This window comes from Lasioglossum baleicum, chromosome 17 (assembly GCF_051020765.1).
Source record: "Lasioglossum baleicum chromosome 17, iyLasBale1, whole genome shotgun sequence".
Taxonomy (NCBI): domain Eukaryota; kingdom Metazoa; phylum Arthropoda; class Insecta; order Hymenoptera; family Halictidae; genus Lasioglossum; species Lasioglossum baleicum.
The window spans coordinates 8,336,093-8,362,145 of record NC_134945.1 but is presented as its reverse complement, the minus strand read 5'-3'; the positions used below and the strand labels follow the sequence as shown (position 1 = coordinate 8,362,145).

At 58.8% G+C, this 26,053-nt stretch overlaps 1 protein-coding gene and 3 pseudogenes across 1 annotated transcript; all 4 read left to right on the top strand.

Moving 5' to 3' along the window:
* The first annotated feature begins 68 nt into the window (after positions 1-68).
* On the top strand, positions 69-16,020 carry LOC143217551 (uncharacterized). Its single transcript, XM_076441939.1, has 4 exons — positions 69-7,360; positions 8,088-8,199; positions 8,764-8,905; positions 9,373-16,020. Exons 1-4 carry the CDS (start codon positions 1,370-1,372, stop codon positions 15,356-15,358), a joined length of 12,231 nt encoding a protein of 4,076 aa, XP_076298054.1. The 5' UTR covers positions 69-1,369; the 3' UTR covers positions 15,359-16,020.
* Positions 7,798-7,976, top strand: LOC143217741 (U2 spliceosomal RNA; annotated as a pseudogene).
* On the top strand, positions 15,848-16,026 carry LOC143217744 (U2 spliceosomal RNA; annotated as a pseudogene).
* A 7,879-nt stretch (positions 16,027-23,905) lies between these two features.
* Positions 23,906-24,084, top strand: LOC143217747 (U2 spliceosomal RNA; annotated as a pseudogene).
* The last annotated feature ends 1,969 nt before the right edge of the window (positions 24,085-26,053 follow it).

Here is a 26,053-nt window from a genome sequence, read left to right as displayed (position 1 = left end):
TTTCGTACGAGCGCCGCATCGCTCGAGTTCGCGAGTTTCGTGCATCACCAGAAGCCGAGGAGCGATCGGGGCGCGACTGGCCGCCGAGGAGGAGGACCACACCATCAGCGTCTCCACCGAGCAGCCGGGAACACGTGGACACCTCTGCAGGACCTCGAGTGGGGTAAGTGATCGACTCCCCCTCTTACTCTCTTCCCCCGCGCGAACCCAAGTGCGTTAACCCGCACGGCCGTTCAGCGCGGTTACCCCTCCCCTCCGTTCGTTGTTGTTCGTCTTTGTCCTGTCGACACTTAGCTCTGCTAATTGTTTGTCAGGATAAATTCAATAACAACCAACGGCTCTTTCCTAGGTCGTCGGAACAAAGGAATTCCGGAACGTTCGTTTCGGAATTGCGTAACGCCTCGTAAACGTTTCGATAAATTTCACAATTATAACATCAATTTATTCGACGTCAGACTAAGTTATTAATTATTTAATAACTTAGTTCTGTTCCGAGTACTTTGTTGCTGCTAATTGTGAAATTTGGGAGCAATCCTGTGCCGGATATTAATAATAATTCACATTAAACATCTTTTCGTTTAATACCGGCACGTCGGAACGTACGACGATTTTGCGTGCGTTTTCCCGGAGCAAACCAACTCCGGAATAACTTTGATTCCGATCAGAGACCGCCGAATTGTTTAATCGAGTCCGCTCGATTAAATTAATTCGGTTTAATCCTTTCAGTCACCGATCCGAGTAGGCCTTGGAGATTCTTCAGACTTGAGCTGAAGATTTTCTCCAAGTACCGCCAAGTATCGGTGCAGCCCTCTAGCGGTAGATCCCTGCACGAGGAGCTGGAACGAGTTCCTCGATCGACCGCTAGATAGCCCCCCTTGATGGTGTCTCTTACCATCAAGGTAGATCCCTCGCCTGTCACTTTATCTTCTTAACCTCTTTCATCCTTCTATCGATCCGCTCTCTTTTCTGTCTTCCCTTATTTTCTCTCTATTTTCTTCTGTCGCCTTCTTCTATTTTCTGGTGAGTCGATCGCTTGCCTTTCTGTTTTAATTATGTTATTTATTTTATTTATCTTACTAAGTGTATAGTGCAGTGCTGTAGTCCTATTTATTTATTGTTATTGTGCGGTCTTGAACCATATTTTATTCTTTGACTCAGTGCTGTGCTGTTTTATCATATTTTATTTACTTATCTATTTATTTATCTTTTACTCAAGTGACATTTTACCGATCTTATTTATTCTACTGTGTTCTATTTATTTTACTGTATTTTACTGTATTTGTTATATTTATTCAACGCTACACATTTTAGTCACTTGACATTTTAATTTTAATTTCCACTCGAGTTCACCTGTAGAGGCTGTCCCATAATGACTGAACAATCGAACAACGCGATAATTATCTATATCGACTTTCCGTTCCCGGCGGAATTCAGATGCCCGGAATGCTTCGGCAAACCGGGTATCAGGCTCGGTGGGACCTATAAATCCCACTGCGACCTGATTAAACATGCTAAAAAGAACCACCCCGGACATTCGGTGGTTCATCGATGCGGCGAGTGTGGTGAGCACGGGAAGGGAGCGTATCCCTTAAAGTCCGTTAAGACGCACCACACCGCCGCTCACTCGGGTGGATCAGGTCGCGGTGGGATGAGAGGAGCGCGCGGCTCCTCCACAACGTCCACCGTGAGGTCCTCTCCCTCGGCGACCGGAAATACTAATTGCTCGGTCCCTTCGGGGGCCGAGTCAATTTTAAGGTTGACCGGAGCTGGTACCGCCGCCACCACCACGGCCACGACGTCGGCGACGACGTGCACGGCGACGACGATGACGTCGACGACGTGCACCACGACGACGACGACGACGACAGCGTGCGGGATGCGGCGGTCTGCAGCCCAACGACCAAGGATCTCCGGGGGGGCCCCTCCACCATCCACGGGCCCCGCAGCTGCACCGACCACCCGTGCAGCTGCCACAGGATCGACGACAACGACGACGACGACGACCTCGACGACCACCAGACGCCCGTCCTCCTCCCTAAGGCAGAGCACGCTGTCTTTCGGCAGCATTGCTCCTGCCAAGGGGACGACGACGGGGACGGTTACGGCGACGAGGACAGACGCAACGCCACCGACATCGACGGCGACAAGGGCAAAGGCAGTCGCAAGGCCATCGACAACGCCACCACCACCCACGGCGACCGCGCGGGCTGTACCGGCTGCGGCGGCGGCGCCGGCGGCTTCCTCCAGGAAGTCGTCGACGCCCCCGCCGCCCCCGGCGCCCGTGCGGAATAGATTGGCCTTGAGGAGGACGACAGCGGCCACCAAGAAGACGACGACGCCACCACCATCTACGGCGTCCGCACGGATCGTACCGGCTGCGGCGGCGGCGCCAGCGGCTTCCTCCAGGAAGTCGAAGACGCCTCCGCCGCCCCCGGCGCCCGTGCGGCAGAAGCCGCTGTCGCTCAGAAGGACGGCGACGAGGACGGACCCTCCGAGGACCTCGACAACCCCCCCACCACCTCCAACCAGCGTGGGGACCAGGCCGGCTGCGGCGGCGGCGCTAGCGGCTTCCCCAAGGAAGTCGAAGACGCCCCCGCCGCCCCCGGCCTCAACGAAGCCGAGGATCATTTCCGTGAGGGCCGTCAACATCGCCGTGAAGAGACTGCCTTCGCCCCAACAAATAACAGCGACGACGACTACGACGAAGAGAGACGGCGGGACGAGACGGAGTGACGGCTCTGTTTCAGGGTCATCACCACCAACAGGGACCAGGGCAGCGCCCGCTGCTAAGAGCCGTGCCGTAGGAGCCGCCCAACGTACCACCCCGAGTCCGCCGACACGCAAGTCGACCCCGGAACCGCCCCGCGAGAAGCCTGCCAGCGGGGCGGCGAGGAGGAAGAGGGGGTCGACGGTCTCCCCCACAGCGAAGGCCCCGACCACCAGCCCGAGGGGGCCAGTCACGAGAAGCAGGGGAGCCAGCGTGCCGTTGGACCTCGGGGACGTATTACAACGGACAGCAGCCCTCAACACCACCCGGAGGAAGGCGGCTCCGAAAGCCGGCTCTAAGAAGTCGCCGAGGAGGACGGGGTCGGGGCGGGACAGGGCTTCGCCCGCCCCCACCACCCCGCCGAACGTCCCGACCACCCGGACGTTCACCTCGACGATCAGGACGGCGGCATCACCATCCTACGCCGCCGTCACAGCGGGCGCAACGGTGGTCAGCGCGGCGCCGACAGGAGACCAAACGGAAGGAAGAAGAAGGCTGCGGTCGTTCACCCGGGCGTCCTCATTACCGCCCGGGTGCTCGACCGCAGCCCGCAGCAGCCCCCCCCTCGCCACCATCCTGAGGGGAGCATCCGCCTCTCCTCCCACCCCACCTATCATCTACGGGGTGCAGGGGAGCGGAAGAGGCTGCTGCGTGGTCTCCTGCATGGCGCCGGCAACACTCACCACGACCACCGTCACCACCACCGTCAGCGGGGGGCCCATCGTCACCTCGCGGCCCCTCGCGGGGGGAGTGGAGAGGGGAATGAAGAGGACTCTGTCGCGGACAGCAGTCCCCTCCCTCCCCCCCATCGAGGAAGTGACGGTTGTCCCTGGCCCCACCCGGACAGCGGCCGTCACCCCCCCTCCGGCCATCGAGGGGAGAGAAGAGGAGGAGGGGGCGGAGGATGACGATTCCTCCCCCCTCCCGTGGTCTCCCGCCGTCTCTAGGAGACGACGTCGCCGACGAGTTCTGTCTTCGTCGCCTACATCTCCGTCTGGTTTCAGGTCGCCGATCCCGGAGACGCTGCAGCCGCCGACAGCGAGGACGCCAGCCCGCACGCCACCAGCGCGGGAGACGAGGGCGCCAGGTGCACCACGCCGACCATCCGCGGGTGCCCAGCGTCCTCCATCGCCCCTACCAGCTCCGGTCACCGAGGGAGCAACGAGGGGGGCCACCACCACCGCCACCACTACCACCGTCACGCCGAGGAACCGGTCCTCGGCCGCATCGCGCAGGGGCGCGCGACGAGGGACGGCGACGGGAAGCAGGGGCAACACCGAGAACGTGAGCGATCGGGCCCCTGCCGACTCCGCGCGGACGAACCGACTCCGAGATTTACGCGAAATGTTTAATCGCTTGGGAGGGTTTGCGTCGCGTTTTCGTAGTGTGGGTGGGAATACCCCTGGGAGCTCGCACCCGGGTGGTCGTAGAACGGGGACAACGAATGCCCCTGCGGGCGTCGGTGTAGTGCCCACCGACCTCCAAACCCCGCGAGACCCGGAGCATCGGCGGCCTGCGCCTGCTGGTCAGCCTCGCCCTCGCCCGCGCGCATCCCTTCGAAGGGAGCAAGTCGCGTTGGCGGAGGAGAGGCGTCTACTGATCGGTTTGGCCGGGGCCGTCGATAGTGTTCAAGATCTGGAAGAGGTGGCGACTACGATCGCCGCCTTCTTCCAACGCTTCGGGTCAAGACCCGCGGGGGTTGGAGAAAATACGAGGGGAAGACCAACCGCTGTCGCGGGGAGGGAGGGGCGTGTCGGAGGTGCATCGGCATCGCGCCCTCCCGGTCGTCCTGAACCGGAGGCTGCAAGAAGCACGGACCAAGTCGCAGAGGCAACGCGGGTCCAGAGGCTGTTTCGGCAAAACCGCAGGCGTGCGGTCCAGGAGGTGTTGATGGGCGCCCCGGCGCAATGCCAGGTCCCGAAGGACCAGGTACATCAACACTTCCTCGACATGTACTCACCTGCGAGTACGCCACCAGCCTCTGGGCCTCTCGGCTTTCCTTCAGAGGCTCCAACGGCGACGAGTGACGCAGCACTGGTTCGGCCTTTCGGAGTGAGTGAGGTGGATCGTCGACTCCGGCGGATGTCAAACTCCGCTCCGGGGCCAGACGGTCTAACTTACCGTGATCTCCGGAAGGCCGACCCGGACTGCGCCATTCTGACCGCCTTTTTCAACTTGTGTCAAAGGTTGGAGTCGGTCCCTGCTTCTTGGAAGTCCTCTAATACTGTGATGATTCACAAAAAGGGCGACCGGGGGGATCTTTCGAACTGGCGGCCACTAGCCATGTCCGACACGACCCCCAAACTCTTCGCGGCGGTGCTTGCCGACCGCCTCGTCAAGTGGGCGCTACATAGTGAGCGGCTTAGCCCTCAACAGAAGGGCTTCCTGCCGTGCGAGGGATGCTATGAGCAGAACTACGTGCTGCAGGAGGTCCTTAACGACGCTCGCAGGGGCAGGCGTCAGGTGGTGGTTGCGTGGTTGGACCTGTCGAACGCGTTCGGCTCGGTCCCCCACTCAACCATTTACCACGCCTTTGCGGAGGCCAAGGTCCCCGAGCCCTTCCGTAACATCTTGGAAGGGCTCTACGACGGATGCACCACCCGAGTGCGAACCTCACAGGGCTTTACCGACCCTGTCCCCATCCTCTCCGGAGTGAAGCAAGGATGCCCGCTGAGCCCTGTGGCGTTTAACCTTGCCCTGGAATCGGTGCTTCGTGCAGCATCCGAGACCTCGGCGGGTTACACGCTCCACGGCCGGCGGTATAACATCCTTGGCTACGCGGATGATATGGCACTAGTTGCCGACACTCCGGAGGGGATGGAAACACTGTTGAGAACAGTGGAGGCTGCAGCAGAGAGGATTGGACTTCGGTTCAACCCGGCGAAGTGTGCAACACTGCATCAGGACAGCAGAGGCACTCGTCGGGCTGTCCCCACCTGCTTCAGCCTACAGGGTCAGGGGTTGAAATCCCTGGCAGCAGGAGTGCCATACGAGCATCTCGGAGTCCCCACGGGATTCCAGGTGAAGCAGACTCCGCTCCTGACGATCGAGGAGCTCGTCCGCGATCTCCGCTCCGTCGATCGTTCCCTCCTCGCCCCGTGGCAAAAGTGTGAGGCGGTTGGGACATTTATATTGCCCCGCCTCGACTTCATGCTGCGGGGAGCCCATGTGGAGAAGGGTCCTTTAAAAGTCGCGGATAAGCTTGTAAAGAAGCTCGCGAAATCCTGGCTCAACCTGCCTCAGAGAGCCAGCGCGGAGGTGATCTACCTCCCCCCCAGTCGGGGAGGATGTGGATTACTTCCGCTTGCTGACCTGGCCGACGCGCTGGTCATCGGGCATGCGTTCCGTCTTCTGACGGCGCCTGACCCGGCGATCAGCGGGCTGGCCAGAGATTCTCTGAGGGGGGCGGTAGCCAGGAAAATCGGTCGTCCACCTACCGAGCAGGATCTGGCGGACTACCTCTCCGGCTCGCTGGAGGGGGAGTTCGCCAGAACCAGTAGCGACTTCTCCACACTGTGGTCGAGGGCACGAAACGCGGCGCGGCGATTAGGAGACGTGCTCCAATTGCGATGGGAGTGGAGCGCTGCACGCCAGGAACTGGGTATTAGACTCCGAGGCTCACGCGGGCGCACGACGGTCGTAACACCCGTGGCTCGGACCCAGGTGTTGCACCGACTGAGGGCGGCGGTGACGGAATTTTACCATCACCGGCTGAACAGCAAGCCGGACCAGGGGAAGGTCTTCGGGGTGTCGTCGCGGACGAAGGTGTCAAACCACTTCCTCCGCGGCGGCAGTTTCACCCGCTTCGCTGATTGGCGCTTCGTCCACCGAGCTCGCCTCGACGTCTTACCCCTTAATGGGGCTAGACGCTGGGGTGAGGGTGACAAGCGTTGCCGGCGATGCGGGGAGGCCCTGGAGACCTTGCCCCATGTGCTATGTCACTGCCGCCCCCACTCGGCTGCCTGGCAGCTGCGGCACGACGCCGTCGTCTCGCGGATTTCGCGAGCCTGCCGACTGCCGGGGAATTTAAGGGTGAACCAAAGGGTCGAGGGTCTCACCGGCGATCTAGAGGCGCTCAGGCCGGACATCGTTGTCAGGCACGAGCCCTCGAAAAGCGTCGTGATCATCGATGTGACCGTGACCTTCGAGAACGGCATCGAAGCTTTCGAAGCCGCAAGGCTCCGGAAGATACAAAAGTATCTTCCGATCGCGGCCGTTCTCGAGGAGCAGGGTTACAGAGTTGTGACCGACGCGATCGTCGTGGGGGCTCTCGGCTCATGGGATCGGGCCAATGAGCCGGTGCTCAAAGTGCTGCGTATCAGCACGAGATACGCAAGCATGATGCGCCGGCTCATTGTCTCTGAGACCATCCGGTGGGGTCGAGACGTCTACGTGGAGCACGTGTCGGGGGTCCGACAATATGCTGCTGCTCCCGCCGCCGTCCCCGCCCCGGAGTCGCCCCTGCACCTCGATGCGGTGAATGCGGCCCCCCCCGCGGCCCCCTCAAATAGATCGCGCCCCGAGAATATAAATAATAATGATGGCGTCGACAACGGCAATAATAATGTACTGACTCAGGGCCACCCCGGCCCTGTATAATTTTATATATATAAATTTTTAGCGAGGGCAACGAGCCCACAACACGCCTCTGTCTCTATCTCTCTATCTTTCTCTACTCTCTCTACTCTCTATCTTTGTCCTCCTTCCTTCGCTGTCTCTATACTTCTCTATCTACATCTAGTCATCTCCTTAGTCTAAGTCTTCTGGCGTGCTGTGGGCCGTTCCACGATTTATATTTTTAATAACTGACAAGGCTCGTGCTGCTTATTTTACACTCTGATAATTGTATTATTTATTGACGCGTGGATGTGTGTGTGTGTGTGTGTGCGTGTACGTTCGAGTGTTTGTCACGTAGGGGGATGTAATTCCCCCGCGCCGCACCCCCCCCCCACCAAACAGACTATTTTCATAATTTGCCCTCGCCGAAAGGCAACATATTGTACCGCCCCCGAACACTAGCTCGGGGGACGATTCTTTGAAAATAAAGGCCTTTTATCTGTTCTTATCAGCTTAATATCTGATACACTCCCCATCGGGGAGTCAGAATATTAACTCGATTTTTGGGAATTGACTGAGCGGTCGGGGCTTGCTCCCCCTCGGTCACGGGTCGGCCACGCATTGCAGTGCCGTGTGGATTGGCCCAATCTGCTGAATTTAATCATAGCAGTCAGTTCCCAGAAATCGGGGAAATATCTCCCAAATTTCGTTTACGAGCGCCGCATCGCTCATAATTCGCGAGTGTTCGTGCGATCGCCATCAGGAGCCGAGGAGCGATCGGGGCGCGACTGGCCGCCGAGGAGGAGGACCCACCATCAGCGTCTCCACCGAGCAGCCGGGAACACCGTGGACACCTCTGCAGGACCTCGAGTGGGGTAAGTGATCGACTCCCCCTCTGACTCTCTTCCCCCGCGCGAGCCCAAGTGCGCTAACCCGCACGGCCGTTCAGCGCGGTTACCCCTCCCCTCCGTTCGTTGTTATTCGTCTTTGTCCTGTCGACACTTGGCTCTGCTAATTGTTTGTCAGGATAAATTCAATAACAACCAACGGCTCTTTCCTAGGTCGTCGGAACAAAGGAATTCCGGAACGTTCGTTTCGGAATTGCGTAACGCCTCGTGAACGTTTCGATAAATTTCACAATTATCACATCAATTTACTCGACGAGGGACTAAGTTATTAATTATTTAATAACTTAGTTCTATTCCGAGTACTTTGTTGCTGCTACTTGTGAAATTTGGGAGCAATCCTGTGCCGGTGGTTAATAATAATTCAATATTAAACATCTTTTCGTTCACTACCGGCACGTCGGAACGTGCGACGATATTTCGTTCGCTTTTCCGGAGCAAACTAACTCCGGAATAACTTTGATTCCGATCAGAGACCGCCGAATTGCTTAATCGAGTCCGCTCGATTAAATTAATTCGGTTTAATCCTTTCAGTCACCGATCCGAGTAGGCCTTGGAGATTCTTCAGACCTGAGCTGAAGAATTTCTCCAAGTACCGCCAAGTATCGGTGCAGCCCCCTAGCGGTAGATCCCTGCACGAGGAGCTGGAACGAGTTCCTCGATCGACCGCTAGATAGCCCCCCTTGATGGTGTCTCTTACCATCAAGGTAGATCCCTCGCCTGTCACTTTTATCTTCTAACCTCTTTCATCCTTCTATCGATCCGCTCTCTTTTCTGTCTTCCTATATTTCTCTCTATTTTCTTCTATCGCTGTTTTCTAACTTTTCTGGTGAGTCGATCGCTTACCTTTCTGTTGTAGTTGTTTTTATTTATTTATTTATTTTATTTATTTATTCGTGATAAGTGCAGTGCTGTGTTCGTTTATTTATTTATTGTATTTATTGTATTTGTGCGGTCTTGTACCCTATTTTACCTTGTCTCGACTCAGTGCTGTGCTGTTATTTCTATTTTATTTGACACCAACGCTATTTTATCTATTTATTCAATTTTAAACAAGTGACTCTTAATTTATTACCCTAGTTATTTTATTATATTTTACTTATTGTTATTCTATTTATTGTTATTTATTCAATTTTAAACTAGTCACTTGACGCTCTGTTTTTTACACTCGAGGCAAACCGGCAGAGGCTGTTCCACGATGAATGAACAATCGAACAACGTGATAACCATTTTTATCGACTTTCCGTTCCCGGCGGAATTCAGATGCCCGGAATGCTTCGGCAAACCGGGTATCAGGCTCGGTGGGACCTACAAATCCCACTGCGACCTGATTAAACACGCCAAAAGGAACCACCCCGGTCATTCGGTGGTTCATCGATGCGGCGAGTGTGGTGAGCACGGGAAGGGAGCGTATCCCTTAAAGTCCGTTAAGACGCACCACACCGCCGCTCATTCGGGCGGATCAGGTCGCGGTGGGACGAGAGGAGCACGCGGCTCCTCCACAATGTCCACCGTGAGGTCCTCTCCCTCGGCGACCGGAAATATTAATTGCTCGGTCCCTTCGGGGACCGAGTCAATTTTAAGGTTAACCGGAGCTGGTACCGCCACTACCACCACGGCCACGGCGACGACGATGACGTCGACGACGTGCACCACCACGACGACGACGACGACAGCGTGCGGGATGCGGCGGTCTGCAGCCCAACGTTCGAGGATCTCCGGGGGGGCCCCTCCACCATCTACGGGCCCCGCAGCTGCACCGACCACCCGTGCAGCTGCCACAGGATCGACGACGACGACGACAACGACGACCTCGACGACCACCAGACGCCCGTCCTCCTCCCTGAGGCAGAGCACGCTGTCATTCGGCAGCACTGCCTCTGCCAAGGGGACGACGACGGGGACGGTTACGGCGACGAGGACGGACAGAACGCCACCGACAGCGACGGCGACAAGGGCGAAGGCAGTTACAAGGCCATCGACGACGCCACCACCATCCACGGCGACCGCGCGGGCTGGACCGACTGCGGCGGCGGCGCCGGCGGCTTCCTCCAGGAAGTCGTCGACACCCCCGCCGCCCGTGCGGAATAGACTGGCCTTGAGGAGGACGAGGACGACAGCGGCTCCCACCAAGACGACGACGACGACGCCACCACCATCAACGGCGTCCGCACGGGTTTCGCCGGCTGCGGCGGCGGCGCCGGCGGCTTCCTCCAGGAAGTCGAAGACGCCCCCGCCGCCCCCGGCGCCCGTGCGACAGAGGCCGCTGTCCCTCAGGAGGACGGCGATGAAGGCGGACCAGCCGAGGACCTCGATGACCCCCCCACCACCCCCAACCAGCGTGGGGACTAGGCCGGCTGCGGCGGCGGCGCTGACGGCTTCCTCCAGGAAGTCGAAGACGCCCCCGCCGCCCCCGGCCACATCGAAGCCGAGGATCATCTCGGTGAGGGACGTCCGAATCGCCGTGAAGAGACTGCCTTCGCCCCAACAAACAACGACGACGACGACAACGACGAAGAGAGACGGCGGGACGAGACGGAGTGACGGCTCTGTTTCAGGGCCATCACCACCATCAGGGACCAGGGCAGCGCCCGCTGCCAAGAGCCGGACCGGACCAGGAGCCGCCCAACGAGCCACCCCGAGTCCACCGACGCGCAAGTCGACCCCGGAGCCGCCCCGCGAGAAGCCTGCCAGCGGGGCGGCGAGGAGGAAGAGGGGGTCGACGGTCTCCCCTACAGCGAAGGCCCCGACAACCAGCCCGAGGGGGCCAGTCACCAGGAGTAGGGGAGCCAGCGTGCCGCTGGATCTCGGGGACATCCTAAAGAGGACGACAGCCCTCACCACCACCCGGAGGAAGGCGGCTCCGAAAGCCGGCTCTAAGAAGTCGCCGAGGAGGACGGGGTCGGGGCGGGACAGGGCTTCGCCCGCCCCCACCACCCCGCCGAACGTCCCGACCACCCGGACGTTCACCTCGACGATCAGGACGGCGGCATCTCCATCCTACGCCGCCGTCACAGCGGGCGCAACGGTGGTCAGCGCGGCGCCAGCAGGGGACCAAACGGAAGGAGGAAGAAGGCTGCGGTCGTTCACCCGGGCGTCCTCACTACCGCCCGAGTGCTCGACCGCAGCCCGTAGCAGCCCCCCCCTCGCCACCATCCTGAGGGGAGCTTCCGCCTCTCCTCCCTCCCCACCCACCATCTACGGGGAGCAGGAGAGCGGAAGAGGCTGCTGCGTGGTCTCCTGCATGGCGCCGGCTACACTCACCACGACCACCGTTACCACCACCGTCAGCGGGGGGCCCATCGTCACCTCGCGGCCCCTCGCGGGGGGAGTGGAGAGGGGAATGAAGAGGACTCTGTCGCGGACAGTAGTCCCCTCCCTCCCCCCCATCGAGGAAGTGACGGTTACCCCTGGTCCCACCCGGACAGCGGCCGTCACCCCCCCTCCGGCCATCGAGGGGAGAGAAGAGGAGGAGGGGGCGGAGGATGACGATTCCTCCCCCCTCCCGTGGTCTCCCGCCGTCTCTAGGAGACGACGCCGCCGACGAGTTCTGTCTTCGTCGCCTACATCTCCGTCTGGTTTCAGGTCGCCGATCCCGGAGACGCTGCAGCCGCCGACGAGGACACCAGCCCGCACGCCACCAGCGCGGGAGACGAGGGCGCCAGGTGCACCACGCCGACCATCCGCGGGTGCCCAGCGTCCTCCATCGCCCCTGCCAGCTCCGGTCACCGAGGGAGCAACGAGGGGGGCCACCACCACCGCCACCACTACCACCGTCACGCCGAGGAACCGGTCCTCGGCCGCATCGCGCAGGGGCGCGCGGCGAGGGACGGCGACGGGAAGCAGGGGCAGCACTGAGAACGTGAGCGATCGGGCCCCTGCCGACTCCGCGCGGACGAACCGACTCCGAGACTTATGCGAAATGTTTAATCGCTTGGGAGGGTTTGCTTCGCGTTTTCGTAGTGTGGGTGGGAATACCCCTGGGAGCTCGCACCCGGGTGGATGTAGAACGGGGACAACGGTCCCTGCGGGGCGGACAAATGCCCCTGCGAGCGTCGGTGTAGTGCCCACCGACCTCCAAACCCCGCGAGACCCGGAGCATCGGCGGCCTGCGCCTGCTGGTCAGCCTCGCCCTCGCCCGCGCGCATCCCTCAGAAGGGAGCAAGTCGCGTTGGCGGAGGAGAGGCGTCTACTGATCGGTTTGGCCGGGGCCGTCGATAACATTCAAGACCTGGAAGAGGTGGCGACTACGATCGCCGCCTTCTTCCAACGCTTCGGGTCGAGACCCGCGGGGGTTGGAGAGAATACGAGGGGAAGGTCAACCGCTGTCGCGGGGAGGGAGAGGCGTGTCGGAGGTGCATCGGCATCGCGCCCTCCCGGTCGTCCTGAACCGGAGGCTACAAGAAGCACGGACCAAGTCGCAGAGGCTACGCGGATCCAGAGGCTGTTCCGGCAAAACCGCAGGCGTGCGGTCCAGGAGGTGTTGATGGGCGCTCCGGCGCAATGCCAGGTCCCGAAGGACCAGGTACATCAGCACTTCCTCGACATGTACTCACCTGCGAGTACGCCACCAGCCTCTGGGCCTCTTGGCTTTCCTTCAGAGGCTCCAACGGCGGCGAGTGACGCGGCACTGGTTCGGCCTTTCGGAGTGAGTGAGGTGGATCGTCGACTCCGGCGGATGTCAAACTCCGCTCCGGGGCCAGACGGTCTAACTTACCGTGATCTCCGGAAGGCCGACCCGGACTGCGCCATTCTGACCGCCTTTTTCAACCTATGTCAAAGGTTGGAGTCGGTCCCTGCTTCTTGGAAGTCTTCGAATACCGTGATGATTCACAAGAAGGGCGATCGGGGGGATCTTTCGAACTGGCGGCCACTAGCCATGTCCGACACGACCCCCAAACTCTTCGCGGCGGTGCTTGCCGACCGCCTCGTCACGTGGGCCCTACATAATGAGCGGCTTAGCCCTCAGCAAAAGGGCTTCCTGCCGTGCGAGGGATGCTACGAGCAGAACTACGTGCTGCAGGAGGTCCTTAACGACGCTCGCAGGGGCAGGCGTCAGGTGGTGGTTGCGTGGTTGGACCTGTCGAACGCGTTCGGCTCGGTCCCCCACTCTACCATCTACCACGCCTTCGCGGAGGCCAAGGTCCCCGAGCCCTTCCGTAACATCTTGGAAGGGCTCTACGACGGGTGCACCACTCGAGTGCGAACCTCACAGGGCTTTACCGACCCTGTCCCCATCCTCTCCGGAGTGAAGCAAGGATGCCCGCTGAGCCCTGTGGCGTTTAACCTTGCCCTGGAGTCGGTGCTTCGTGCAGCATCCGGCTCCTCGGCGGGTTACACGCTCCACGGCCGGCGGTACAACATCCTTGGCTACGCCGATGATATGGCACTAGTTGCCGACACTCCGGAGGGGATGGAAACACTGTTGAGAACAGTGGAGGCTGCAGCAGGGAGGATTGGACTTCGGTTCAACCCGGCGAAGTGTGCAACACTGCATCAGGACAGCAGAGGCACTCGCCGGGCCGTCCCCACCTGCTTCAGCCTACAGGGTCAGGGGTTGAAATCCCTGGCAGCAGGAGTGCCATACGAGCATCTCGGAGTCCCCACGGGATTCCAGGTGAAGCAGACTCCGCTCCTGACGATCGAGGAGCTCGTCCGCGATCTCCGCTCCGTTGATCGTTCCCTCCTCGCCCCGTGGCAAAAGTGTGAGGCGGTCGGGACATTTATATTGCCCCGCCTCGACTTCATGCTGCGGGGAGCCCATGTGGAGAAGGGTCCTTTAAAAGTCGCGGACAAGCTTGTAAAGAAGCTCGCGAAATCCTGGCTCAACCTGCCTCAGAGAGCCAGCGCGGAGGTGATCTACCTCCCCCCCAGTCGGGGAGGATGTGGATTACTTCCGCTTGCTGACCTGGCCGACGCGCTGGTCGTCGGGCATGCGTTCCGTCTTCTGACGGCGCCTGACCCGGCGATCAGCGGGCTGGCCAGAGATTCTCTGAGGGGGGCGGTAGCCAGGAAAATCGGTCGTCCACCTACCGAGCAGGATCTGGCGGACTACCTCTCCGGTTCGCTGGAGGGGGAGTTCGCCAGAACCAGTAGCGACTTCTCCACACTGTGGTCGAGGGCACGAAACGCGGCGCGGCGATTAGGAGACGTGCTCCAATTGCGATGGGAGTGGAGCGCTGCACGCCAGGAACTGGGTATTAGACTCCGAGGCTCACGCGGGCGCACGACGGTCGTAACACCCGTGGCTCGGACCCAGGTGTTGCACCGACTGAGGGCGGCGGTGACGGAATTTTACCATCACCGGCTGAACCGCAAGCCGGACCAGGGGAAGGTCTTCGGGGTGTCGTCGCGGACGAGGGTGTCAAACCACTTCCTCCGCGGCGGCAGTTTCACCCGCTTCGCTGATTGGCGCTTCGTCCACCGAGCTCGCCTCGACGTCTTACCCCTTAATGGGGCTAGACGCTGGGGTGAGGGTGACAAGCGTTGCCGGCGATGCGGGGAGGCCCTGGAGACCTTGCCCCATGTGCTATGTCACTGCCGCCCCCACTCGGCTGCCTGGCAGCTGCGCCACGACGCCGTCGTCTCGCGGATTTCGCGAGCCTGCCGACTGCCGGGGAATTTAAGGGTCAACCAAAGGGTCGAGGGTCTCACCGGCGATCTAGAGGCGCTCAGGCCGGACATCGTTGTCAGGCATGAGCCCTCGAAGAGCGTCGTGATCATCGATGTGACCGTGACCTTCGAGAACGGCATCGAAGCTTTCGAGGCCGCAAGGCTCCGGAAGATACAAAAGTATCTTCCGATCGCGGCCGTTCTCGAAGAGCAGGGTTACAGAGTTGTGACCGACGCGATCGTCGTGGGGACCCTCGGCTCATGGGATCAGGCCAATGAGCCGGTGCTCAAAGTGCTGCGTATTAGCACGAAATACGCAAGCATGATGCGCCGTCTCATTGTCTCTGAGACCATCCGGTGGGGTCGGGACATTTACGTGGAGCACGTGTCGGGGGTCCGACAGTATGCTGCTGCTCCCGCCGCCGTCCCCGCCCTGGAGTTGCCCCTGCCCAATGATGCGGTGAACGTGGCCCCCCCCCGCGGCCCCCTCAAACATATCGCGCCCCGAAAACTATAATAATGATAACGCTGACAAAAACAATGACGAAAATGTATTGACTCAGGGCCACTTCGGCCCTGTATAATTTTATACACTAATTCTTAGCGAGGGCAACGAGCCCGCAGCACGCCTCTTTCTCTATCTCTCTATCTTTCTCTACTCTCTCACTCTCTATCTTTTGTCTTCCTTCCTTTGCTGTCTCTCTACTCTTCTATCTTTCTAGTCATCTCCCTAGTTTAAGTTTTCTGGCGTGCTATGGGCCGTTCCAACATGCTTATTTTAACTCTGACAAGGCTCGTGCCGCTAATTTTATACTCTGATAATTGTAGTGACGTGTGGATGTGTGTGTGTGTGTGTGCGTATGCGGTTGAATGTACGATTGCCACGCAGGGGGACATAGCTCCCCCGCGCCACACCCCCCCCCCACCAAAGAAATTTATATTTATATCTAGCCCTCGCCGAAAGGCAGCAATATTGTACCGCCCCCGAGCACTAGCTCGGGGGACGATTCTTTGAAATAAAGGCCTTTTTATCTGTTCTTATCAGCTTAATATCTGATACACTCCCCATCGGGGAGTCAGAATATTAACTCGATTTTTGGGAATTGACTGAGCGGTCGGGGCTTGCTCCCCCTCGGTCACGGGTCGGCCACGCATTGCAGTGCCGTGTGGATTGGCCCAATCTGCTGAATTTAATCATAGCAGTCAGTTCCCAGAAATCGGGGAAATATCTCCCAAATTTCGTTTACGAGCGCCGCATCGCTCATAATTCGCGAGTGTTCGTGCGATCGCCATCAGGAGCCGAGGAGCGATCGGGGCGCGACTGGCCGCCGAGGAGGAGGACCCACCATCAGCGTCTCCACCGAGCAGCCGGGAACACCGTGGACACCTCTGCAGGACCTCGAGTGGGGTAAGTGATCGACTCCCCCTCTGACTCTCTTCCCCCGCGCGAGCCCAAGTGCGCTAACCCGCACGGCCGTTCAGCGCGGTTACCCCTCCCCTCCGTTCGTTGTTATTCGTCTTTGTCCTGTCGACACTTGGCTCTGCTAATTGTTTGTCAGGATAAATTCAATAACAACCAACGGCTCTTTCCTAGGTCGTCGGAACAAAGGAATTCCGGAACGTTCGTTTCGGAATTGCGTAACGCCTCGTGAACGTTTCGATAAATTTCACAATTATCACATCAATTTACTCGACGAGGGACTAAGTTATTAATTATTTAATAACTTAGTTCTATTCCGAGTACTTTGTTGCTGCTACTTGTGAAATTTGGGAGCAATCCTGTGCCGGTGGTTAATAATAATTCAATATTAAACATCTTTTCGTTCACTACCGGCACGTCGGAACGTGCGACGATATTTCGTTCGCTTTTCCGGAGCAAACTAACTCCGGAATAACTTTGATTCCGATCAGAGACCGCCGAATTGCTTAATCGAGTCCGCTCGATTAAATTAATTCGGTTTAATCCTTTCAGTCACCGATCCGAGTAGGCCTTGGAGATTCTTCAGACCTGAGCTGAAGAATTTCTCCAAGTACCGCCAAGTATCGGTGCAGCCCCCTAGCGGTAGATCCCTGCACGAGGAGCTGGAACGAGTTCCTCGATCGACCGCTAGATAGCCCCCCTTGATGGTGTCTCTTACCATCAAGGTAGATCCCTCGCCTGTCACTTTTATCTTCTAACCTCTTTCATCCTTCTATCGATCCGCTCTCTTTTCTGTCTTCCTATATTTCTCTCTATTTTCTTCTATCGCTGTTTTCTAACTTTTCTGGTGAGTCGATCGCTTACCTTTCTGTTGTAGTTGTTTTTATTTATTTATTTATTTTATTTATTTATTCGTGATAAGTGCAGTGCTGTGTTCGTTTATTTATTTATTGTATTTATTGTATTTGTGCGGTCTTGTACCCTATTTTACCTTGTCTCGACTCAGTGCTGTGCTGTTATTTCTATTTTATTTGACACCAACGCTATTTTATCTATTTATTCAATTTTAAACAAGTGACTCTTAATTTATTACCCTAGTTATTTTATTATATTTTACTTATTGTTATTCTATTTATTGTTATTTATTCAATTTTAAACTAGTCACTTGACGCTCTGTTTTTTACACTCGAGGCAAACCGGCAGAGGCTGTTCCACGATGAATGAACAATCGAACAACGTGATAACCATTTTTATCGACTTTCCGTTCCCGGCGGAATTCAGATGCCCGGAATGCTTCGGCAAACCGGGTATCAGGCTCGGTGGGACCTACAAATCCCACTGCGACCTGATTAAACACGCCAAAAGGAACCACCCCGGTCATTCGGTGGTTCATCGATGCGGCGAGTGTGGTGAGCACGGGAAGGGAGCGTATCCCTTAAAGTCCGTTAAGACGCACCACACCGCCGCTCATTCGGGCGGATCAGGTCGCGGTGGGACGAGAGGAGCACGCGGCTCCTCCACAATGTCCACCGTGAGGTCCTCTCCCTCGGCGACCGGAAATATTAATTGCTCGGTCCCTTCGGGGACCGAGTCAATTTTAAGGTTAACCGGAGCTGGTACCGCCACTACCACCACGGCCACGGCGACGACGATGACGTCGACGACGTGCACCACCACGACGACGACGACGACAGCGTGCGGGATGCGGCGGTCTGCAGCCCAACGTTCGAGGATCTCCGGGGGGGCCCCTCCACCATCTACGGGCCCCGCAGCTGCACCGACCACCCGTGCAGCTGCCACAGGATCGACGACGACGACGACAACGACGACCTCGACGACCACCAGACGCCCGTCCTCCTCCCTGAGGCAGAGCACGCTGTCATTCGGCAGCACTGCCTCTGCCAAGGGGACGACGACGGGGACGGTTACGGCGACGAGGACGGACAGAACGCCACCGACAGCGACGGCGACAAGGGCGAAGGCAGTTACAAGGCCATCGACGACGCCACCACCATCCACGGCGACCGCGCGGGCTGGACCGACTGCGGCGGCGGCGCCGGCGGCTTCCTCCAGGAAGTCGTCGACACCCCCGCCGCCCCCGGCGCCCGTGCGGAATAGACTGGCCTTGAGGAGGACGAGGACGACAGCGGCTCCCACCAAGACGACGACGACGACGCCACCACCATCAACGGCGTCCGCACGGGTTTCGCCGGCTGCGGCGGCGGCGCCGGCGGCTTCCTCCAGGAAGTCGAAGACGCCCCCGCCGCCCCCGGCGCCCGTGCGACAGAGGCCGCTGTCCCTCAGGAGGACGGCGATGAAGGCGGACCAGCCGAGGACCTCGATGACCCCCCCACCACCCCCAACCAGCGTGGGGACTAGGCCGGCTGCGGCGGCGGCGCTGACGGCTTCCTCCAGGAAGTCGAAGACGCCCCCGCCGCCCCCGGCCACATCGAAGCCGAGGATCATCTCGGTGAGGGACGTCCGAATCGCCGTGAAGAGACTGCCTTCGCCCCAACAAACAACGACGACGACGACAACGACGAAGAGAGACGGCGGGACGAGACGGAGTGACGGCTCTGTTTCAGGGCCATCACCACCATCAGGGACCAGGGCAGCGCCCGCTGCCAAGAGCCGGACCGGACCAGGAGCCGCCCAACGAGCCACCCCGAGTCCACCGACGCGCAAGTCGACCCCGGAGCCGCCCCGCGAGAAGCCTGCCAGCGGGGCGGCGAGGAGGAAGAGGGGGTCGACGGTCTCCCCTACAGCGAAGGCCCCGACAACCAGCCCGAGGGGGCCAGTCACCAGGAGTAGGGGAGCCAGCGTGCCGCTGGATCTCGGGGACATCCTAAAGAGGACGACAGCCCTCACCACCACCCGGAGGAAGGCGGCTCCGAAAGCCGGCTCTAAGAAGTCGCCGAGGAGGACGGGGTCGGGGCGGGACAGGGCTTCGCCCGCCCCCACCACCCCGCCGAACGTCCCGACCACCCGGACGTTCACCTCGACGATCAGGACGGCGGCATCTCCATCCTACGCCGCCGTCACAGCGGGCGCAACGGTGGTCAGCGCGGCGCCAGCAGGGGACCAAACGGAAGGAGGAAGAAGGCTGCGGTCGTTCACCCGGGCGTCCTCACTACCGCCCGAGTGCTCGACCGCAGCCCGTAGCAGCCCCCCCCTCGCCACCATCCTGAGGGGAGCTTCCGCCTCTCCTCCCTCCCCACCCACCATCTACGGGGAGCAGGAGAGCGGAAGAGGCTGCTGCGTGGTCTCCTGCATGGCGCCGGCTACACTCACCACGACCACCGTTACCACCACCGTCAGCGGGGGGCCCATCGTCACCTCGCGGCCCCTCGCGGGGGGAGTGGAGAGGGGAATGAAGAGGACTCTGTCGCGGACAGTAGTCCCCTCCCTCCCCCCCATCGAGGAAGTGACGGTTACCCCTGGTCCCACCCGGACAGCGGCCGTCACCCCCCCTCCGGCCATCGAGGGGAGAGAAGAGGAGGAGGGGGCGGAGGATGACGATTCCTCCCCCCTCCCGTGGTCTCCCGCCGTCTCTAGGAGACGACGCCGCCGACGAGTTCTGTCTTCGTCGCCTACATCTCCGTCTGGTTTCAGGTCGCCGATCCCGGAGACGCTGCAGCCGCCGACGAGGACACCAGCCCGCACGCCACCAGCGCGGGAGACGAGGGCGCCAGGTGCACCACGCCGACCATCCGCGGGTGCCCAGCGTCCTCCATCGCCCCTGCCAGCTCCGGTCACCGAGGGAGCAACGAGGGGGGCCACCACCACCGCCACCACTACCACCGTCACGCCGAGGAACCGGTCCTCGGCCGCATCGCGCAGGGGCGCGCGGCGAGGGACGGCGACGGGAAGCAGGGGCAGCACTGAGAACGTGAGCGATCGGGCCCCTGCCGACTCCGCGCGGACGAACCGACTCCGAGACTTATGCGAAATGTTTAATCGCTTGGGAGGGTTTGCTTCGCGTTTTCGTAGTGTGGGTGGGAATACCCCTGGGAGCTCGCACCCGGGTGGATGTAGAACGGGGACAACGGTCCCTGCGGGGCGGACAAATGCCCCTGCGAGCGTCGGTGTAGTGCCCACCGACCTCCAAACCCCGCGAGACCCGGAGCATCGGCGGCCTGCGCCTGCTGGTCAGCCTCGCCCTCGCCCGCGCGCATCCCTCAGAAGGGAGCAAGTCGCGTTGGCGGAGGAGAGGCGTCTACTGATCGGTTTGGCCGGGGCCGTCGATAACATTCAAGACCTGGAAGAGGTGGCGACTACGATCGCCGCCTTCTTCCAACGCTTCGGGTCGAGACCCGCGGGGGTTGGAGAGAATACGAGGGGAAGGTCAACCGCTGTCGCGGGGAGGGAGAGGCGTGTCGGAGGTGCATCGGCATCGCGCCCTCCCGGTCGTCCTGAACCGGAGGCTACAAGAAGCACGGACCAAGTCGCAGAGGCTACGCGGATCCAGAGGCTGTTCCGGCAAAACCGCAGGCGTGCGGTCCAGGAGGTGTTGATGGGCGCTCCGGCGCAATGCCAGGTCCCGAAGGACCAGGTACATCAGCACTTCCTCGACATGTACTCACCTGCGAGTACGCCACCAGCCTCTGGGCCTCTTGGCTTTCCTTCAGAGGCTCCAACGGCGGCGAGTGACGCGGCACTGGTTCGGCCTTTCGGAGTGAGTGAGGTGGATCGTCGACTCCGGCGGATGTCAAACTCCGCTCCGGGGCCAGACGGTCTAACTTACCGTGATCTCCGGAAGGCCGACCCGGACTGCGCCATTCTGACCGCCTTTTTCAACCTATGTCAAAGGTTGGAGTCGGTCCCTGCTTCTTGGAAGTCTTCGAATACCGTGATGATTCACAAGAAGGGCGATCGGGGGGATCTTTCGAACTGGCGGCCACTAGCCATGTCCGACACGACCCCCAAACTCTTCGCGGCGGTGCTTGCCGACCGCCTCGTCACGTGGGCCCTACATAATGAGCGGCTTAGCCCTCAGCAAAAGGGCTTCCTGCCGTGCGAGGGATGCTACGAGCAGAACTACGTGCTGCAGGAGGTCCTTAACGACGCTCGCAGGGGCAGGCGTCAGGTGGTGGTTGCGTGGTTGGACCTGTCGAACGCGTTCGGCTCGGTCCCCCACTCTACCATCTACCACGCCTTCGCGGAGGCCAAGGTCCCCGAGCCCTTCCGTAACATCTTGGAAGGGCTCTACGACGGGTGCACCACTCGAGTGCGAACCTCACAGGGCTTTACCGACCCTGTCCCCATCCTCTCCGGAGTGAAGCAAGGATGCCCGCTGAGCCCTGTGGCGTTTAACCTTGCCCTGGAGTCGGTGCTTCGTGCAGCATCCGGCTCCTCGGCGGGTTACACGCTCCACGGCCGGCGGTACAACATCCTTGGCTACGCCGATGATATGGCACTAGTTGCCGACACTCCGGAGGGGATGGAAACACTGTTGAGAACAGTGGAGGCTGCAGCAGGGAGGATTGGACTTCGGTTCAACCCGGCGAAGTGTGCAACACTGCATCAGGACAGCAGAGGCACTCGCCGGGCCGTCCCCACCTGCTTCAGCCTACAGGGTCAGGGGTTGAAATCCCTGGCAGCAGGAGTGCCATACGAGCATCTCGGAGTCCCCACGGGATTCCAGGTGAAGCAGACTCCGCTCCTGACGATCGAGGAGCTCGTCCGCGATCTCCGCTCCGTTGATCGTTCCCTCCTCGCCCCGTGGCAAAAGTGTGAGGCGGTCGGGACATTTATATTGCCCCGCCTCGACTTCATGCTGCGGGGAGCCCATGTGGAGAAGGGTCCTTTAAAAGTCGCGGACAAGCTTGTAAAGAAGCTCGCGAAATCCTGGCTCAACCTGCCTCAGAGAGCCAGCGCGGAGGTGATCTACCTCCCCCCCAGTCGGGGAGGATGTGGATTACTTCCGCTTGCTGACCTGGCCGACGCGCTGGTCGTCGGGCATGCGTTCCGTCTTCTGACGGCGCCTGACCCGGCGATCAGCGGGCTGGCCAGAGATTCTCTGAGGGGGGCGGTAGCCAGGAAAATCGGTCGTCCACCTACCGAGCAGGATCTGGCGGACTACCTCTCCGGTTCGCTGGAGGGGGAGTTCGCCAGAACCAGTAGCGACTTCTCCACACTGTGGTCGAGGGCACGAAACGCGGCGCGGCGATTAGGAGACGTGCTCCAATTGCGATGGGAGTGGAGCGCTGCACGCCAGGAACTGGGTATTAGACTCCGAGGCTCACGCGGGCGCACGACGGTCGTAACACCCGTGGCTCGGACCCAGGTGTTGCACCGACTGAGGGCGGCGGTGACGGAATTTTACCATCACCGGCTGAACCGCAAGCCGGACCAGGGGAAGGTCTTCGGGGTGTCGTCGCGGACGAGGGTGTCAAACCACTTCCTCCGCGGCGGCAGTTTCACCCGCTTCGCTGATTGGCGCTTCGTCCACCGAGCTCGCCTCGACGTCTTACCCCTTAATGGGGCTAGACGCTGGGGTGAGGGTGACAAGCGTTGCCGGCGATGCGGGGAGGCCCTGGAGACCTTGCCCCATGTGCTATGTCACTGCCGCCCCCACTCGGCTGCCTGGCAGCTGCGCCACGACGCCGTCGTCTCGCGGATTTCGCGAGCCTGCCGACTGCCGGGGAATTTAAGGGTCAACCAAAGGGTCGAGGGTCTCACCGGCGATCTAGAGGCGCTCAGGCCGGACATCGTTGTCAGGCATGAGCCCTCGAAGAGCGTCGTGATCATCGATGTGACCGTGACCTTCGAGAACGGCATCGAAGCTTTCGAGGCCGCAAGGCTCCGGAAGATACAAAAGTATCTTCCGATCGCGGCCGTTCTCGAAGAGCAGGGTTACAGAGTTGTGACCGACGCGATCGTCGTGGGGACCCTCGGCTCATGGGATCAGGCCAATGAGCCGGTGCTCAAAGTGCTGCGTATTAGCACGAAATACGCAAGCATGATGCGCCGTCTCATTGTCTCTGAGACCATCCGGTGGGGTCGGGACATTTACGTGGAGCACGTGTCGGGGGTCCGACAGTATGCTGCTGCTCCCGCCGCCGTCCCCGCCCTGGAGTTGCCCCTGCCCAATGATGCGGTGAACGTGGCCCCCCCCGCGGCCCCCTCAAACATATCGCGCCCCGAAAACTATAATAATGATAACGCTGACAAAAACAATGACGAAAATGTATTGACTCAGGGCCACTTCGGCCCTGTATAATTTTATACACTAATTCTTAGCGAGGGCAACGAGCCCGCAGCACGCCTCTTTCTCTATCTCTCTATCTTTCTCTACTCTCTCACTCTCTATCTTTTGTCTTCCTTCCTTTGCTGTCTCTCTACTCTTCTATCTTTCTAGTCATCTCCCTAGTTTAAGTTTTCTGGCGTGCTATGGGCCGTTCCAACATGCTTATTTTAACTCTGACAAGGCTCGTGCCGCTAATTTTATACTCTGATAATTGTAGTGACGTGTGGATGTGTGTGTGTGTGTGTGCGTATGCGGTTGAATGTACGATTGCCACGCAGGGGGACATAGCTCCCCCGCGCCACACCCCCCCCCCACCAAAGAAATTTATATTTATATCTAGCCCTCGCCGAAAGGCAGCAATATTGTACCGCCCCCGAGCACTAGCTCGGGGGACGATTCTTTGAAATAAAGGCCTTTTTATCTGTTCTTATCAGCTTAATATCTGATACACTCCCCATCGGGGAGTCAGAATATTAACTCGATTTTTGGGAATTGACTGAGCGGTCGGGGCTTGCTCCCCCTCGGTCACGGGTCGGCCACGCATTGCAGTGCCGTGTGGATTGGCCCAATTTGCTGATAGTAATCACAGTCAATTTCCATTAATCGAGGGAATACCTCTGCTCCCAATTCGGGCAAAATTTTCGTCTCTGAGCGCCGCATCGCTCAAGTTCGCGAGTTTCGTGCATCACCAGAAGCCGAGGAGCGATCGGGGCGCGACTGGCCGCCGAGGAGGAGGACTTCACCTCCAGCGTCTCCACCGAGCAGCCGGGAACACGTGGACACCTCTGCAGGACCTCGAGTGGGGTAAGTGATCGACTCCCCCTCTGACTCTCTTCCCCCGCGCGAGCCCAAGTGCGTTAACCCGCACGGCCGTTCAGCGCGGTTACCCCTCCCCTCCGTTCGTTGTTATTCGTCTTTGTCCTGTCGACACTTAGCTCTGCTAATTGTTTGTCAGGATAAATTCAATAACAGCCAACGGCTCTTTCCTAGGTCGTCGGAACAAAGGAGTTCCGGAACGTTCGTTTCGGAATTACGTAACGCCTCGTAAACGTTTCGACAAATTTCACAATTATAACATCAATTTATTCGACGTCAGACTAAGTTATTAATTATTTAATAACTTAGTTCTGTTCCGAGTACTTTGTTGCTGCTAATTGTGAAATTTGGGAGCAATCCTGTGCCGGTAGTTAATAATAATCTACATTAAACATCTTTTCGTTTAATACCGGCACGTCGGAACGTACGACGATTTTGCGTGCGTTTTCCCGGAGCAAACCAACTCCGGAGTAACTTTGATCCCGATCAGAGACCGCCGAATTGTTTAATCGAGTCCGCTCGATTAAATTAATTCGGTTTAATCCTTTCAGTCACCGATCCGAGTAGGCCTTGGAGATTCTTCAGACCTGAGCTGAAGAATTTCTCCAAGTACCGCCAAGTATCGGTGCAGCCCTCTAGCGGTAGATCCCTGCACGAGGAGCTGGAACGAGTTCCTCGATCGACCGCTAGATAGCCCCCCTTGATGGTGTCTCTTACCATCAAGGTAGATCCCTCGCCTGTCACTTTTATCTTCTAACCTCTTTCATCCTTCTATCGATCCGCTCTCTTTTCTGTCTTCCCATTTTTCTCTCTATTTTCTTCTATCGCTGTTCTCTACTTTCCGGTGAGTCGATCGCTTACCTTTCTGTTTTAATTGTTCTATTTATCTTATTTATTTAAGTGTAGTGCAGTGCTGTGATCGTTTATTTATTTATTGTATTTATTGTAAGGTCTCGAAACCCATTTTACTCTCGTTTGACTCAGTGCTGTACTGTTATATTTTATTCTATTTATTCTTCGACGCGCCACATATTTATTCTATTTATTTTATTTATTGATTCATTTTAATCAAGTGACTGCATCTGTTTTATACATTTTATCTATTATAACATCTTTTATTTATACATTATTTACACATTTTATCTATTTATTTACTATCTAGTCACTTGATTTTCGTTTAATTCACACTCGAGACAATTCTGCAGAGGCTGTTTCACAATGGAAACAACAAACAACAACGCGATAATAATCTATATCGATTTTCCGTTCCCGGCGGAATTCAGATGCCCGGAATGCTTCGGCAAACCGGGTATTAGGCTCGGTGGGACCTACAAATCCCACTGCGACCTGATAAAACACGCGAAAAAGAACCACCCCGGTCATTCGGTGGTTCATCGTTGCGGCGAGTGTGGTGAGCACGGAAAGGGAGCGTATCCCTTGAAGTCCGTTAAGACGCACCACACCGCCGCTCATTCGAGCGGATCAGGTCGCGGTGGGACGAGAGGAGCAAGCGGCTCCTCCACCCGTACCACCGTGAGGTCCTCTCCCTCGGCGACCGGAAATATTAATTGCTCGGTCCCTTCGGGGGCCGAGTCAATTTTAAGGTTGACCGGAGCTGGTACCGCCACCACCACCACGGCCACGGCGTCGACGGCGACGTGCACGGCGACGACGATGACGTCGACGACGTGCACCACGACGACGACGACGACGACAGCGTGCGGGAT